This window comes from Nothobranchius furzeri, chromosome 3, assembly GCF_043380555.1.
Source record: "Nothobranchius furzeri strain GRZ-AD chromosome 3, NfurGRZ-RIMD1, whole genome shotgun sequence".
In the NCBI taxonomy this organism is placed as follows: domain Eukaryota; kingdom Metazoa; phylum Chordata; class Actinopteri; order Cyprinodontiformes; family Nothobranchiidae; genus Nothobranchius; species Nothobranchius furzeri.
The window spans coordinates 63,005,118-63,023,787 of record NC_091743.1 but is presented as its reverse complement, the minus strand read 5'-3'; the positions used below and the strand labels follow the sequence as shown (position 1 = coordinate 63,023,787).

Below are 18,670 nucleotides of genomic sequence, written 5' to 3'. Positions count from 1 at the left end.
GACAAAATGAAACTATTTCATAATAAAATTACTTGTTTTTTCTCTAACACTGTTGTGTAAAATAAATGTAATAAGGGGAATGTGAATGTACTGGATTAAAAAGACATGATTCTAACATTATAATCTATAGATCTTTATTTTTGCAGAGAACATATATAGCAATCATGCTTTTTTTATAGAACACCATCTAAAGACATTTATTATATTTTTACATAGAATATTTTACATTAGGCCCATGTAACAGCTAAAAATATACAAAACAATATCCTCTGACTAGACATATCTAATAATTTATTATATGATCTTTATTAATATTACTCTAATCTGTTATCATATTCTTCTTTCTCAGCAGAGAGATATGTGACATAATTTCTGAGATAGTTTTATTGCAGAAAACAGAAAATAATACCACATTTTTCATTCAACATTTTGACATAAGAAAAGAAAAAACTGCTTGTACGGACATTCACAGATACATGTATTACACAATCCAGTTTACAACATCATTCAAGAGAGAAACTGCAGTATGGTAACCACACAAAATTCATGGACTGCTTTTGTCATTGCACATTTGATTTCACAGATCTTTGAAAAATAAAAGATGTAGATGAAGGAGGGATGGGACTAATTCAACCTGATTCCTGTTGCATGTAGCTGCCACTGAAGCTAATTCTCTGGACCCTTCTATGCTGGGATGTCTGTGATGAAGTTAGTCTCCAAAAATGGTTTCATACAGTGTCTATTATATATAAGCTGACATGGAATGAAAGGTTTGAGACCACATCACAAAAAGGAGCCATTTCTGTGGCGTTATCCTGACGTTAACAGTGCTTTGCCAGCTTTGACGTCCAACTGAACCCATGCTAGATTGTTGCGCTTGCTACAGAGGTGGAACACTCAATGGCTTCTACTTAAACAGCCACAACAGACGGTGTACACTAGCAAGAAGCAACAATTTGGATCAGCTTTTTAATGTCAATCTGTGCCTATTTACTCTAAGATTTTATACATTGCGTCGTTTTGTTGCATGCTTAATATGTGGGAAGAAATTTCTAGGATTTACTTCATTTTTTCCTAAATTTAGTATTAATTTCTACATACACTTCAGGGTAGCATCATAAACAGTTTGGTCACATCTACTTTTGTTTCCTGAGGAGTGGGTCATTAAACAGATACAAGTGCAGTTAGAATAGAAATCTACCTTATTGACTCCAGCGCAGCCCAACCAGTCACAGCAGCTGTTCTGGTTTACAAAACGAATTTTATTGTTGGAAAGTTGTGCTTCATTTCCTCATTAAAATCTATTCTGCTTTAATACATACTCTCAAACAGATTTGTAAAGTGCAGAGTGTAAATGTGGGATTCCTGTATCTTCTTTTTGTTAATTACTAGCTGTTGTGGTTTTCAAAGTGAAGTTGTGCTTTTCGAATGATGCCCTAAATTATTGCTCCACTACATCAAAAGGGTGCTTTAAAAAAGAAATCCATAGTCAATCCAATGTTTGCACAAGTGTTCAAACTATAGATTTGGTCCCTCTCACATTCACACTTAGAAAATGGATTTAAAAAAGATTCAGACTCCATAAAATGAGATAGTTATCTAGAAAACAAGAAAACAATTATAACAGTCTCTTGCTAAGTTTTTCTTCATGAGTTATTTTTGCGGCTGTCACAGGTTTCAGTCACCCCAAAAATAAAGGTTTAAAAAAAGTGTGATGTACTTGTGCTTTTTCTAATGCCGTTCCCCGACATGGGCCGTAAACATTTCTAGTGGAGGGAGAGATAGTCGGGTGAAGTTAGATCAGCAGATTTGGCCTTACCTGTTGCACGTTCCCATTTACTCTTGGCTTTCATTTGTCTTCATGGATTTTCACTTTACAAAACTTTGTCCTTTTATCACCTGCAACACTGCTTCTTTAACCGTCATGCATTCATGTACAAAATAAAATATGTTTATTTATATTTTTCTTTGTACAGTAATCTGAGTTTAGTATGTTAATTAGTCTCTTGAACTAACAATACTGAATCCGTGTGGGCCTTCAGATTGAAATTGTATATATTTAAAATACAGTATTTTCCTAAATCATATTTCCTTCCTGGATCGTTTCTTTTTCTGTTTTTCATCATAAATTTCACAACAATTTTGCAGAATCATTTTGTTTTCTTATGTTTTATAACTCTGCGTTATTAAAAAAAATAAACAGAAAACCCCCTAAAAATAACCGTAATCAGGTTGGTCTCACGTGTCCCCAGGAGGTAGGTGAATAAAAGCAGACGTAGACGTCTAGTGGCCGTTCCCAACCTTGATTACGCTGGAGCGCCAGTCTTGCCGTTGAAACACAGAAAAAGGCAGAACCTTTTTTTTAGATGTATGCTTCCTCATTGGCAGGGTTCGGGTTCTGGCTTTCTGTCTGCTGATCCGGACCGTTTTCTTGAGCCTTCGTCAGCACCAGAGGTGTTATCATCATCCGCAGACGCTGGGGAAAGAGATGGAAAAGATTATTTTTCATGGCTGAATCAAAAAAAAGCCATTGCTGCTAATGTTACAGATCGTGACACTGATTTTCTGTGAGAGAGCTGAAGGGAGAACATAGCATGATGCCATCAAAGGTTTGCCCTTTGAAGTATATCCTAATGTTTTCAGCTTTTTAACTTTGGATCATGACAACCTGTATACTTCAGCAGCCAGGAGTGGTTTAAAACCTGCGACTGTGATCAAAATGTGCACAACGGATGAAATGCATGAGGTGTCATGGTCATGGTCATGTATACAATGGTAAGAAATGAGCTTGTCAACAGCAAAATAAGTAAAAGTTACACTGAACAAAAATATAAACACTATACTCTCAAATATTGTTCTTAAATCTGCTTTAGTGAGCACTTCTATGATAATCCGTCCCACCTCACAGGTGCTGATTAGACAGCATGAAGTTTGCACAGGTGTGCCTCAAATTCCCCACAATCAAAGGCCACTCTGAAATGGTCCCATTAGTCATCGTCACACGCTGGTGAAATTACATTTGACCAATCCTCGTGGGGGTGGTGGGCTGCAGCTGTCGCTGCGCTCGGGAACTGTTTGGTGGTTTAACCCCTCAATACAACCCCCTTAATGTTGAGAGTCAAGCAGGGAGGCGTTGGGTCCCATTTTTAGAGCCTTTGGTATGACCTGACCGAGATTTTAACCCTGATCTCCCACTCCCAGGATGGACAATCATGAGGCCACTGAGAAGGAAATTTTGATAAGTTTGATCTCACAGCATAATGTCACAGACGTCACAACTTTTGAGGGAGAGTGCAGTCTGCATGCTGACTGCAGGAATGTCAATCAGAGCTGTCGCCTGTGAAATTAAAGTTCATTTCTCTACCATTGACTGTCTCCAAAGGCATTTCAGAGAATTTGGCAATACATGCAACTGGCCTCATAACCGCAAACCACATGTAATCTCACCAGCCCAGGTCCCTCCACATCCAGCATGTTCAGCTCCATGATCATCTGAGATCAGCCACCCAGACAGTGGCAGCAGCAATCGGTTTGTGTACCCAAAGAATTTCACATACCGTCAGAAACCATCTCATGGTAACTCGTCTACATGCTTTTTGTTCTTAATGGGTCTACACCTGACACAATAACCAACTGGATGCTCACATTCAATGGCATTTGGCCCGTTGGAGAGGTGTTCTGTAAATGAATGAAACCCAGTTTTCACTGTTCAGGGCAGATGGGTGAGCGGTTTGCTGCCATAGACAATGTGGATCGATCGGCCAATACTGGCATTAAGATTACGGTATGGTCAGGCGTATCTTATGGACAATGAACACAGGTGCATTTTACTGATGGCATTTTGAATTCACAGAAATATCATGAAGATATCCTGAAGCCCATTGTTGTACCATTCATACACGACCATCACCCCATATTGCAGCAGGATAATGCGCGGCCCCATATTGCAAGCATATGTACACAAAAACATCCCAGTTCTTGCATGTCCAGCACACTCACCAGACATGTCACCCACTGAGCACGTTTGGGATGCTCTGCATCGGCGTACACACAGCTATTGAAGAGGAGTGGTCCAACATTCCACAGGCCGCAATCAACAACCCGATAAACTCCATGCAGCGAAGATGTTTTGAACAGCATGAGGCAAATGGTGGTCACACCAGATACTGACTGCTTTTCAAAACCAGAAAAAATTATTGTACCTTTTCATCTCAGATTTAGGTGTAAATTCAGGTGAATCCTGCAGATATTTGAAACTTACCACTGAATACCTGTTATAAATGATTGCTGCATTCAAGTATTGATGGAAATGAAAAACCACTAAGTTGTCTCCTACAGTGTGCAACATAGTGAACATGATGTAGTGAGTGAGTGAACATTGCTAACAGCCTGAGTGTCTGCCTTGGTGCAGAGCACTACTCGGCTGGCTGATTGCTGCAATTAGACAATCAGCCATCAGCTGCAGGATCTGACACCTGCATTTTGCCTCCGATAGCCACGCCTGCACTGCCGTCAATTACAGCACATTTATTTTCTGAGCAGTAGCTGTAAGTCATATCTGAGACTAGAAACTGCATCCTGAACACTGGATGATTGCAGAATACAATGCTTTTCATGTAAATGTTATGCAAAAACTAGGCAGTTGTCATCCATTGATTAAGACTGCCTGGTCAAAAGAAATGCTATGCATTATTGTCTTGCAGATAGGCATGTGCCGCTTGCTGGGAATTCAGTGGCTGTTAAAACAGGCTGCAGAAATTAGTTCCTCAAAACTAATTAAAAATTCTCTTTTACTAATCCTTTTGTCACAGCTCGCTTAATTTGAATATATATATTTTTTTTATTGAGGATGCTTGTGTTTTTGCTCAATACAGAACCAACAACATAACACATTGAAGAGAGTAACACTGAGGCAAGCTTAACACTTTCTCACCAGGTGGTTTTTGAATTCATAATATACACCTTTTTAAAGGTGTGGTTCACTCATTTGCTGTGGTCTCTGGTAGGAATGAATGCCTTGCAAGTAGCTCTTGGAGCAAAAAATAAATAAAGCACAAAAAGGCCTGGATCAGCACCAACAAGTCAGCTGCAGCAGTGAGTGGCACAACACGGCTGGATTTTGAGTCTTATTACCTGATATTTGGACATCTGGCATCCGATTGGATAACAATAATGCAACTCTACCACTGAAGCTAAACCAACAACAGCCTTCCCCGTCATGAGTTAAGACAGAGCAGCATTAGCTCAGGAGGTAGGGCGGGTTGTCCAGTAATCAGTAGGTTGTGGGTTTGATCCTGTACTTGTGCTCAGCAGCCTTGCCTCTGTCAGTGTGCCCCAGGGCAGCTGTGGCTACAATGTAGCTCATCACCTCCAGGGTGTGAATGTGTGAATGGATGAATGATACACTGTAGTGTAAAGTGCTTTGGAGTCTTCTGACTCAGAAAGACACAAGTGCAGGTCATTTAGTGTCATTTATCAAGGTGGGTGAGTCCATGAAGGTTAAGTGACCGTGTGACGTAGATCTGTCAGGCTTTTCAAATCCTAGAGTTCCACCATCTGTTTTCTACCAAAACCTAATGTAGGAGACTATTTTCATGTTCAGCCTGCATGAAAAAATCTGACGACTGTAATTGGGAATAACCATTTAAAAAATGTTTTTTCAGTGTTCGTCACCTTTAGTCTTATGTTGTACAAATGTTGCACAGAGTTCTGCCTTTTTGCTAAAAGTTCTTGATAATTTCTTAAATGCTAATATTTATATGACCAAGGGTGGGGATAAATATCAATGCATTAATACAATTTCATATTTTTAGATTTTTAAAGGGGCATTATGGAAGTTTGACAGCCAAAACATGTATAGAAATAATAAATTTCTTCTTCATACATTCTCCTGCAATGCCCTGGTCCTGTAGAATGAGCCCTGGCATTTTTACTGTGATTGCCTGTTTTTCTGTAAAATCACAGAAAAAGAGAGCTGCTCGGGTCGAGCAGGCTGCTTCATGCGCGTTCACGCTCAGGCATAGCCCGTAGCATTTGCTATCTGTAGCTTTAGCAGCAGAGAGTGAGGTAGTGCCAACTCAGCAACTTTGACGCTGTTCCTAACGCCTAGTGATGAACCTAGCTATATTTCTGAGGACCCTTAGCTACTTTCTTTTAGATATGTCCTGCAAATTAGCAACAAACTAGCCATTTTTGCTCCGAACCGTTCTTTGAACTTTGTTTCAGCTGTCATCGGGAATATAAATGTTACAGATACAAAAGACATCAATGGTGCTTTTGCTCACTTAGTAAGATGTTGGAATCCCATGCAGAAGACCCGGGTTTGATTCTGGATGTGAACATAGTTTATTTAGAGTTTTTGTTTTTACATTAATGTTATATTTTTTTACAGTAAGATGCCCAAATTTTTATTTGAGACTCGCCGAACGGCATTGAATTCACAGATACAAAAGATGTGGGTTCAACTTTAATTTTGGAACAATTTTTCAAGCAAGGGAAGGGAATGATCTGAGCATGCAGGAGGACTGACCCATCTTAAACCTTTGTCGGCTGTGCTGAAGAGAAAGGTACAGAATCAATTTATTTAATTAATTAGCTGTGTGTTCTCCTGTCCTCTGTCCTCCGGGCCACACACACACACACACACACACACACACATACACACACACACACACACACACACACACACACACACACACACACACACACACACACACACACACACACACACACACACACGGGACTGTCTCAGCTGCTATTTTTGTTAAGGCGTGTGCACGTACAGCATGCGCGCCTCGTGCACGAGCCTACTATTGAAGCTGCCATTAAGCTTTTGGCCTGAGGGGGCAATCGCAAGCATAAAAATTCAAAACTCTGTAAAGTCCCTTTAATGAAGAAATTTGAAATGAATAGAACTAAAATCCACAGAAAAGCATTACAGTCCTACCTCTTTGTATGTGCCTTTAAGTGTGAGGAACATGTAGCCCATGTAGCCGGGGATCAGAACCATGGAAGAAAGTGCCATGCACCAGCCGACCCCTTGACCCCAGCCTGGGAATACGTAATCACCCATAGTAAGGGGCACCATCTGCACCGCACTGAACAAGAAGACACCCTGAATGAGAGAGAAAGTGACAAGAAGAGAATAATGAGCATCTTCATCTTTACACTTAAATTTAGAATATGGAACATTGTAATAAAAAGCTATATTAGAAATAAAAATACCTTCATGGGGCGTTCAGAGGTGTGCAAAATTAATATACAGTTTCTCTTTTTAAAGCTATATTTAAAAAGATATATAATCAAATTTTTGTTCTGTCGGGCATGATACTGCGTTTATGTTTACATCGACCAGCCACTAGAGGGCAAAGTTGCGTTAAAAAGTCCACTCAGCAAGGCGATGTTGGGATGGTGTAAAATGGCAGACTTGACAAGTCAAGCAGCTGATTCGCAGCCCAGATGATGTTCTAACAGTAAATCCTGTTGTAAAATAAACTTAGTAGAAATTTGTCCTTATCCTGTATGATTTGTCTCTGAACATGGTGATGGAACGTGTCAGCAGTGAACCAACATCCCAGCAGCTGGAATTTTAGTCCTGTTGATGCAATACCAACTCTGAAAACCAGAGTTTGCCAGATTGTCCATGTTTCATAGTCATCCTTTAAATCTGGGGTATGAAATAAAATCTTTTTTTCAAGTAACTTAAAAAAGCCTAACATAAAATAGGCAATGTTTCATAATGTTTATTCCCTCTAAGTCCCCTGGCATCTACAGCTAAACTACCAATCATTTATGTGAGCCTAGAGTGCTGGAGTTGACGGAGTTTTCAATCAGCAATAATGCGACCCAGTTTCCAGCAGACATATGGGCTCGACACACGGGAGGCGACAAACGACCGCGATCAGCGAAATTTGTCGCTGTTGCTTTTATTTCCTGACACACGGGAGGCGATCCGCGGCAGCGGCCAGCGGCAAAGCCGTCCACGTGTTCTGTTCCATGGCGAAATTGAAACTTCTGTTGTTTTGCCTGGCTGTGTCAGGTTGGAGGGAATTAAGGTTATTTAAGCAGTTCAGAGTTTAAAAAAAGCGGTAGATATTATGTTTCATAAGGTGCTGCTAGAGTTATGTGAAATCTTACTTGTGATTTTACTATATAAAACATAATAGTAATCAACTTCTCCTTCATGTTTGCTCGGAGGTGTACGGAGCATCCTGTCCGCTCATTGGTCAGTGAATGAAACCTCCGTTGATTGGTCTTTGTCCGAGCGACAGCGATGAAAAGTTGAAAATGTTTCAACTTTCTGGGATCGCGTTGCTAGGTCGCCTGTGCACGACACGTGCACGAGCGCAAAATTTCACACGCACGTTTTTCGCGTTTGGCTTGGTAGGAGGGAGACCCGCGATTATCACTTTAACGCGTATGTCTCATTGAAAATGAATGGAGGAGAGGCGATGTCACCTCCCGTGTGTCGAGCCCAATATACGTAGACACCCCGCTTACTAGTGCTGCCTATTAAAGCCTTCCATTTGCCTCCAGTGTATTTTATTTCTACTGGGAAAGGTGTTTACCCAACTAAAAAACACATTTTATCATGTTTATTCACAAAATCAGACACATAATATGACATAAATATAATAAAATAAAAATAAATGAAAATATAAAATCCCAACAGGTCAATAGTAACCCCACTTGGTCCGTTTTCAATAGTTTGCCAGTTGTTGCAAACGTAGACTGCACAAAAAACAGGCATAGTTGTTCACCCTGCATTGACTCCGGTTGGGTTTGGAGAGTGAGGAACCCACTCAATATGGCAGCGACGCAGTTATGCTCTCCAGCACCCAATGGCGCATCTACGTGTTCATGTCCATGCCTCAGTCAGCTTAGCACACCAACTTAGCTTGAATACTAACTCGACCTGCATTGAATAAATGTCAGTCTGGAAACTTGAAGCTAACTGTGGAAGTGAAGGGCTTCCTATCTATGGCCATTCAAATGTCAAAATCTCTTCCTCCTCTCCTTGATGAGGTTATGCTTTGGACCCCTGCTTTTAAGACATCTTCAATAACACTGTTGTTTCACACCTTTGTAAAACTACAATTGACATTAGAATGAATAATTTTGCCAGATCATCAGGAAAAGCACGGAACACTAACCTCATAATGTCCCTCAACCTGAGACGTCATACTCCTTAGTAGGATTTATTTCCCTTATATGAATATCAGCAACAGATCACACTTACAGCCACAATGAGAGGAGTCAGAACAAGCCAGCAGATCTTCCACCAACAACATGGTCTGTAGCCAATCATGTCCTCAATGTTGTCATAAAACTTGTTCACACCTGTGACCAAATCACAAGAAAGATTCATGTTTTAGCTTTAGCATGTGCCATCTGACACTCATCTATCTATTTAACGAGATTAAAGTGTTGCTCACCATAGAACCATGAAACTGAGATGCACTCAAAGAAGACCAGGAAAAGCAGGGACATTCCACTTGCTGAGTAGTAGTCGAAGAGCTTGAACACGTACAAGCCACCCTGTAAACAAAGGAGAGATAACAAGGCAAAGGAAGATAAGATGCTTGGATGAGAAGAAGCAACAGTGTCTATCCATCTATCCGTCCATTCGTCCATGAGTTGGACAGAAGTAAACCAAAGAAGTGGAATGATACAGAATTGGTCAAGTCAAGTCAAGTCAAAGTCATTTTATTGTCAATTCTACCACATGTGCAAGACATACAGAGAAATGAAATTGAGTTTCAGTACACACAATTCAGAGATCAGACATACATGGGCAAGACACATGACAAGAATTGGTGACTGCGGTCATTCGCAACACGAGTCGCGCTACCTTAATAGATGAAAAGGGAATTACATGAGGGTAAGTTGGGGGAGGGAAAAAAAGGCATACCAGAGTTACTCCCGACAGGGCGTAGCTGTACTGTGCAAAAAAACACCTCAAACATATAAAAACGAACATCAACATTCACAACATGAGACTCCGATAGGGAGGCCGGGGGGGTGGGGGCTGGGGTCCTGTATCTCCAGGGCGAGCAGTCATGTGTAGCACTCAGTCAGCTGTATCCGCAGGAGGGAGGGAGAGGCGCAGAGCACAATGAGTTCCCGCAGATTGATGGCCTCTCTATGCAGAAGTCCACAATCTGAAGGTGTGTGTGTGTGTGGGGGGGGGGGGGTAGGACGGGTCTCAACAGCATCTGTCTGCATTCCTTCCTTCATGGGGGTTGTTGTTGGCAGTTCAAGGCTGCCTTGGCGTCAGATTAGGATAACAAGACTGTGTTTGGGTCAGGCAGAGATAATTTTCCCCTCTGCCTTCAGTCTGTAACTGGTCATTCCAGTCCTTCAGTGAAGCCAATTCAGGTTATTAAACATCTCCACACCGTCCGGTGACCCTCTCCGGGTCAACATCAACGACTGTATCTAGTGTTAGGTGTAATAACCTGTATGAGTGTGACCATGCTGCGCCTACAAGACCAATAGAACAGCTTATCTATAGTTTGAAGCATCTTCTGTTTATCACTTATTGCAAGGGCCAACCAAAGAGAACTTTTAAGAATTTAGTTCATCTTTTGCACAGCTTGGTTCTCTTTTTAATCACAGCAGCAATAATAATCAAGTAAACCATCGTTTTTAACAAAGTTGTGAAGTCTGATGGGAGTCAACAAATAGAAAGCTGTTTTGATGTCTCCAGAATGCTTTTTTAGCCTTGTGTTTGCTTTAAGAACAGCTTTACATTTTTAGGACTTCTGAGTGAAAGCATGGTGGCTTATGCTGTGGCATTTCACACCATAAGTGAATTTTAAAAAGTCTAGAAATCATACAATTTAAAACTCTTATTAGCTTTGGAAAATACAGTATTTTTCATCATGGTTGAGTTTAAATCTGCACAAGCATGCGTAACATCCAGCAATGGTCAGTTTTCACCTACAGATCGATCTACATGCCACCGGTCATCTGCAGACATAAATTCCATTCTCTAATGTGGGTTTTACATCCTAGCTTCCAACAAACCCTGAAGGATACTGCAGCCTTGTTGACATTTCAGAAGGAACAAGATGTCAGGCTGTGTTTCCAAACAAAGCCTTCTTTTGATAACACCGCAGGATTGTTCACTCTCTGAATAAAGTGACTCTTTTCAGCTCATATGAGTTAATCAATCGTGAAATGAAATGAACAAATGTTATATGAATAATAATAATGTCTTGATTAATCTGTACTTAAATTGATAAGGTTGATTAATCTGTGCTTGAATTACTGACATTTGAAATTAATGTTATTATTACATTGAAAGATTTATATATATGATGATCAGTAATGTTTGATATGACAAGTGAATCATTATCTACACTCAGACACAAGGTTCTTTAGAGATAAATTAAAGTTAAGTTAAACGTCATGACACATAGATATTTCCTTAGCCACAAATCAGAGCATCCTGTATCTGAAAGAAGGTGTGATATTCTGAGGTTTGCATGTTAACACCCCTTAACACTGCACGTTCCGGTTGGCCAAGAAATCATAATATGAGAATATTAAAACAGAGCTCACTTGACAATGAGTCAGTTCTAGAAAAAGCTACGGACAGGCCATCTGGAGCGAACACTCTTTAACCCAGATCATTTTTGACAAGCTGGCAAAAACCCTCCTAAAAGCTGCCAACAGCTGACGGTTCCTGCAGAACAAAGCTGATACAAATCTGACTCCCTAAGAGTCCTTCTAGACAAAAATGGTTTCATCTATCTGTTGTGACTCTGAAACATCTCTGGACTGGAGAGTCAGTGCTGCGGTTAATCTACCAAACCTCGGTGCCCTGCGGTCATCCGACCTCCCTGACCTCCTGGTCCGCAAAGAGAGTCTCCAAAGAAAGGGTGAGGTAGGCACACATATTGCGTCTGATGCCGGTTTTGATAAGAACCAACTTCATAGTTTAACGCAAACCAAATTATTTTCACCCAGAACTCAGTTCTTCTAGATACAAGGTTCTGATGAACACACACCATTAAATCACCACACATCACATCCCACCCACTTAGATTCATCCAGCACAGCCGTCTTGGTTAACTTGTCTTGTTTTTATTTGTTTAGAAAATAAATTTCTTATCTTTTATAAACCTGACTCTGTCTGAATTATTACGAAGTGTGTTTGATCCCTGAAAAAGCAAAGAATCCTACAATCTTCTGATTAAACATTCAAAGACTAATAAGGTTGATATCCTATATTTATATAGAATATCACAGCTTATTGGTCATAAGTAAAGGTAATATATTAAGCTTAAAAGCAACAACATGTTCCCTCTACACATGCATCTTAGTTCATCTAATCCCAACTGAACAGCTCTAGTGTTCATAGCTGACAGAAAAATCTATCTGAAGTGATCTGATCTCACCTTCTCTGTAAATAGACACATTGCACTATCAGCTGATCAACAAATCAAACTGGTTAACGTCTAAGATGTATTATTCCGTCATTTTTTAGACTCACTTGAGCCATTTACTGTAATTATTCACAAGAAGGCTGAGAAATGTAAATATGTGGGAAAAGGGAAATGCTCTGTGTTGCTGCAAAGCTCCGTGTCAGTGCCATAAGAAAGTTTAAAGCTAATAATCTCTGAAACTCAGCAGCTCACCAGGAGGCTGACTCAACTTTGCAGTGAAAGCATGCTGGAGGAAAATCTTCCGACATGTTGTCCGTAAACTTAGATTCCTGTGATGTGGCATCACATTTTGCAAAATGATGACCACGGTGATCCCAAAAACTAAATCAAAAACTTCACAGAAGAAATACTCAGATGTTTATAATATTACCACAGATTATACGAATAGTTTAAATTATTAACAGCAACGAAAGTGTTTAGCTAATTTTCTTTTTGTTTGGTTTTATTTGAAAAAAACTAAACCCAGGAGACAAGTAATGGTTACAAGGAATCATAGTTGTTCCCTAGTGTCCTGATGGTCTGAGGGTCTGAAGCACATAGGTTCTGGCCTTGTGATGAGTTAGGCATAGCAATTGGTTCATTTGGTTGTATTTATTCATATTTAAGTCAAGCTGTGTGTAATTGTCAGGCATAAATAATCAACTGCTGAAGTAGTGCATATTTACCTGTGTGATGTTGGACAGGCCAATTATATAAGAAACAAGGCAGACGACGGCGATGAAGATCTCTCGACGCTTCCGCAGAACATGAGGAAATTCATCAACCAAAGCGGTGATGAAGCCTTCCACAGTGCAGAACTGTTTGTAGAGTCATTTCAAAAGAAGTTAACAATCATTCGGTTTCTACCAGTTGGACAACTTCTACAGTATAGTTCTCACCTGGCTGTCGATTCCCAGCATCAGCAGCATGGAGAAGAAGAGTATCGCCCAAAGAGGAGAGATGGGCAGCTGGGTGACGGCCTCGGGGTACGCCAAAAATGCCAAACCAGGTCCTGATTAAGACAAATTAAAGGCAAATTCAGAAATATTAGCCACTGAGCTGAAAACCTTAATCTATTTCCCACCACCCAATGCCAAATACTAGAAGACATTTAAAACGTTGTGCCCTAATGCTCAGTTATTACGACACTCCTGAGAAAATAACACTGCTCAATATAATGGGGTTAGAATGAATTTAGGAGCAATCTGTCCTTGAGAGAAAAGTGCAGATTAAAGTCTTAACAAATGCAAAATGACAAAGCACTTTCTCCTCTGATAAAAGTGAACTTACACGTTTCCAAAGGAAAGCTGTAAATCCAGAGTCATTATTGTTGTCATACCTTCCACTTTTGTCTGTTGTTGCTACTGAGCTTCGACATTGATTGCAATTACCTGAGGCTGCCACATCAGCGATTGATCTCTTTGTTACATGAGCCATGAATCCCACAATGGAAAAGATGACAAAGCCGGCGAACATGCTGGTGAAGGAGTTGATGCAGCAGACAATGACAGAATCTCTGCAGGGGAGAGACAAAGCACAAGGCAGCCATTGTCACGCCTGTATCAATTCCTTATCAACCCGTCACACATTGTGGAAAATTGTGGGAGAAGGGGGAGGGAAGGAAGAGCAAGCCATTTTGCATCCTGCAGTAGCCCAACAGTTCAATCGCTTCATCCCGACTTAATAAAATGGCAGTAGCATTGGGTCCTTTTATATTATTAAAAAAAAAGCTTGAGGACAAGAAAAAACATGAAAACACAAGATCTAAGATAAAAAAATCAGAAAACACCTGATCTTTTAAAACAGGGAGTCAAATGCACTGTAAGAAATGAAATGTTGAGTTTACATAATCAAATTATGTCAAGTGTTTTCACTAAACCTAGTTGCTTAAATGTAAAGCGTCATATACATTGTTATTAGTTGTTCTGATAAAATTAGATGTATATTAGTATTTATATTCAAGCAACTAGGTTTAGTGGAACCAGTGGACGTAACTTGATTAAGTAAATTCAACAATGCATTTCTTATAGTGTAAAAACCCATTACAAATACAATTCTGCCACAACCCCATAAAAACACAGCACTGAGCTAGCTCTTAGGGTTTGATCCCCAATGACACATTTAATTCCAGGGGTAAATGCACTTTAACCACCTACCTGTACACGTTATTATTGAAGGGATTGTAGCTGCCGAGAGCAATGAGGGACCCTAATCCCAGCCCGTAGGAGAAGAAGATTTGTGTGGCGGCATCGAGCCACACCTGACACGTGGAGATTAGCAAAACATATCACAGTAATCAGGCAGAAGCATGATGCTGTTATTTATCCATTCATTTATTAGAATGCCTTTTGATAGTTTAGGTCATGATATGTGGTTGGAAAGATGGTGGCATTTGCATGGATGCATGAACAAGCTTTAATGAAATTAGTAAAATTGGAATATCCAGAAAAATAGAATCCTGTATTTGTCATTATTTTATGTTACATTCTGTCCCTTCGTCAGCTGAAACACGTAACCATGAAAGTAAGAAAAACAAAACATCAAAACTGCTAAAGATGTGTATTCTTGTACCACTGAGTTCATTTCTTCACTTTTTGTCCCTCGCTGACTGATTGATTGACCTGAAGGAGAACTGAATCACTTCCTGGTGTTCCATGTTGCCAGTATAACAACAGTTCAGAGACTCAACACTGCTGGGAGCTCACCTCTGATTCCCACAGCTTCTCAAAGTTTGGTGTGATGTAGAAGAGTATTCCATCAAAGGCACCAGGTAGAGTGATGCCACGGCAAAACAGGATGAACAGCATGAAGTAGGGGTATGTTGCTGAGAAGTAAACCACCTGTCAGACACAAAGTTACAGTTAGATCAATAATCCTTTACAGCAGGTCTGCTACAGTTGGAGGAATTTCTTTCACTTTGGAATAAAACAAGTAAAAAAAAAAGAAAAACTAGTTAACTTCCTGTGTTACTGATGTGCCGTTCCCACAGCTCTGCAAAGTGTCCCAGTCAGCTACTCCTCAGAGGCACATCGACCCCAGAATTAAAGGATTCAGCACACTCTTCGTGCACTTTTGCCTTCTTATCTGAACCAGTTCTGCATCTGTGCAGCTAAAGTGACTTGATGCAATCTACAGAACAAATGAATGCAAGACTCTGATAGAAGCTTTAAAAAAATTAATTGTTTTTTGTGTTATTTTGTACATTTCTGTGCCACATAAAATATATTTTAGGACTCTTAAAGGTGGGAAACTGATTTATTCAAAAATATTTCTGTGGTTTCTGGTAGGAATGAATGCCTTGCAAGCAGTAACCGGGGCAAAAAAAAAAAGCCCAGGAACACTTGGATCAGCACAGACAAGTCTGCCACATCAGAGGAGAGCTGAACACGACAGGATTTTGAGTCTTATTTCCTGATATTTGGACATCTTGCCTCGGATTGGACTACAGCAATGCGACTCTACCACTGACTCTGTTTGCTCTGCGACGTGGATGTTTTATCTCCACAAATAACGCTTCTGCTGTACGGTTGAGTTGCTAATGCTAACAGTTAGCTTCTGCTAGCCAAGACATTGTCTGCTGATTCTGGACACTAAACAACATCCCTCCTCATTGTGGGTCAAGATGGGTGAGTTCAAGTTACATGGATCTGTCAGACATTTAAAATCCTAGACTTTCACTTTCAATTTCAGAAGCTAATGCAGGAGACAGGTGTGGCAGACTATTTTCATTTTCAGCCTACAGAAAAAACTGAGAGTAGATCTTTTGTTTTGAACTCACAGCAGTCATGTGTTCTATTTTTGCCTACTCACTTTGCCAGTCCAGCTGACCCCCTTCCATATACAGAAATAAACCAGCACCCATGCAACGGCGAGTGTGATAGCCAGAGGAATCCTGACCTCCCCGGGCTTCTCCAGACCATCGGTCAGCTGGTGCATGTTACGTCTGCAGGTGAGAGGTGAAAGAGTTATAGACCACAAAGGTCTGAATCATGAGCATGCAGCATGTACAGTGTGTCAGCACATCACATTAACAAAAATGACACCAATTTCTTTCTCACCCATAAAACCTTTAAAAGACATCGAAGTGAAGAGAACATAAATAAAAATACATTTTCTTCCACAGATGTGTTTGGCATACTCGTTTTTCTTCCTCCTGATCTTCTGGAATAGATTTCCTGTTTAATGATTGGCAGCATCACATGTAAATTGCCCGTTTTGACCTGGTCTCCTTCACATGGGAAGAGACGACCCTCTCTTCTGTCCAAAACAAAGCTGATTAGAGAGACTTACTCCCAGAACTCCACAACAGAACTGGTGAGATTACTGGTGTCTGTGATGCTGTAGTTGGTGTAGCAGCGATCGGTGTTCCAGGAATTGCCACATGTCTGCCACGGCAGCTCCTGAAAATGAAAGAAAAAAAATAACACATAAAAACCAGGAAGACGGCTCTGTTTGCTTGAACCCCTCTCCCACATCGCCGGGTCTTTTTTTATTTTTTACCCCTGACTGTCAAGCAGCCAAGACCATGATGTTCATTTGGGACATTGAGATTTCATGCTCTCCTCAGAAGAGTGAATGCTTCGTTGCAGAAAGAATTAATCAATACCTCGTGTAAAGACCTAATTATGCAGGAAAGGAAGTAATAAAAGTCACACTGTTAAGGGTTTTGTATTCTTCTGGCAAAGGGCCTGCTACATGACTAAAGTAAATCTCTGAGTAAAGATACATATACTTTGAAAGACAAAGGAAAATAAAGAAAAGATTCATTTGGATTTTTTAAGAAGCAGTACCCATGCATGGAGAGGAGGTGACGAGGGATGGTGAAAACTGGATTTACTCACTGCAGTGAAAGAGTTGTACAGATAGTAAAGTGCCCAGGAAATGATCACAATGTAATATATATTGAGCCAAAAGGACAGGACGGCAGCAGCAAGACCCACACCTGGAAAAATAAACCCAACAAATGCAGGTGTGATGGTGATTCTGTGCTGACAATTAAAAAAATAATGGACTGAATTATTATCAAGCATCTCTGATGTTTGTCCGTGGAAACCAGTGAGTCATCATAAAAACACAACTATGATTTTATTAGGGACAATACAATACATTTTACCTTTGAACATTGGCGCCAGTTTCCACACTCCAAGGCCGCCAATGGACGTGTACTGGCCAAGAGCCGTCTCCAGAAAGAACAGAGGCATGCCAGCAAATACCAGCGTCAAAAAATATGGAATCAAGAAGGCCCCTGGATGAAAGGTGGGAAGCAAAAGTGTGTAAATGATGAAAAATCACACATGATTTATTTTCAGTATAATCCAACAAGTTATTTGGTAAAGGGAGAATTTGGTGTCGGAATGTGTCCAGTACGCAGGGTTTTGTTTGTGCGCAATTACGCACGACTGTGATGTTGACAAAATTAGGGCGGCACTTAATTTAAACTCCCCGGTAGCAAACTGTCGATTTTTGATGTCACGACCTTTGCATTCCTTTTGTTGTGTAGCAAACTGCCAAAAGACTCCTCATTACCTCCGCCGTTCTTCCCACACAAGTAAGGAAATCTCCAGACATTCCCGAGGCCGATTGCATATCCCACACAAGAGAGAAGAAAGTCAAATTTCCCACCCCACGTTTCTCTCTCGGGTATCTCTTTTTTCGTCTTCTGCACCTTCACCACTAGTGTTTTAGGTTTGTCGTTTGGTGTGGCGCTCGGTGCGTCGTTCACCGTCTCCGTTAGGACGTGTCCGTCCGAAGCTTTGGTCCCGTTCGTTGCCATGGTGACGCTCTTTGTCGGATAGTCCTGAATCAGTGGAGAGGTGGTGGTTTCAGCACCGCTCCAGACAGATCGCAGCGTATCCGTTCCGTATTATCGATCCTCGGAGCAAAGCAGAGATGAGTGGAAGGGTCGGAGCCCGTCTGGGAGCAGCAGCAGCAGCACCTCAGCGACCAGCAGCAGCTGCAGAAACACAAACGGCATGGTTAACATTTTTGCAGAAAAACATAACAAAACAAATTAACAGAGTATTTTGAAGCATAATTTTTAATGCCAGGTCTGAAGGATTGTGTGATTCTGAATTATAAAAAAAATAGCTTACACGATCAGATTAAAACTACTTATTTTATTAGAAATATCTCTAGGACTTTTTCTGCAAATGTTGTTTCTGAATCTATTTTAAAATTGATTTTACGCATATTAGTGAATTGTTTTTTAGAAGGGGGGAAAAAAGATACGTGGCCCTCCC

General features: G+C 40.5%; 1 protein-coding gene across 1 annotated transcript; it reads right to left on the bottom strand.

Moving 5' to 3' along the window:
• Positions 1–2,130: 2,130 nt before the first annotated feature.
• On the bottom strand, positions 2,131–18,351 carry slc6a1b (solute carrier family 6 member 1b). The gene is made up of 14 exons (XM_015959083.3): positions 17,958–18,351; positions 17,545–17,676; positions 17,273–17,373; positions 16,722–16,831; positions 16,242–16,374; positions 15,137–15,271; positions 14,588–14,691; positions 13,823–13,947; positions 13,331–13,443; positions 13,118–13,249; positions 9,435–9,537; positions 9,239–9,339; positions 6,947–7,114; positions 2,131–2,476 (listed from the first exon to the last, which is right to left on the bottom strand). The coding sequence occupies exons 1-14, from the start codon at positions 18,202–18,204 to the stop codon at positions 2,363–2,365; spliced, it is 1,818 nt and encodes a 605-aa protein (XP_015814569.3). The 5' UTR covers positions 18,205–18,351; the 3' UTR covers positions 2,131–2,362.
• Positions 18,352–18,670: the final 319 nt, after the last annotated feature.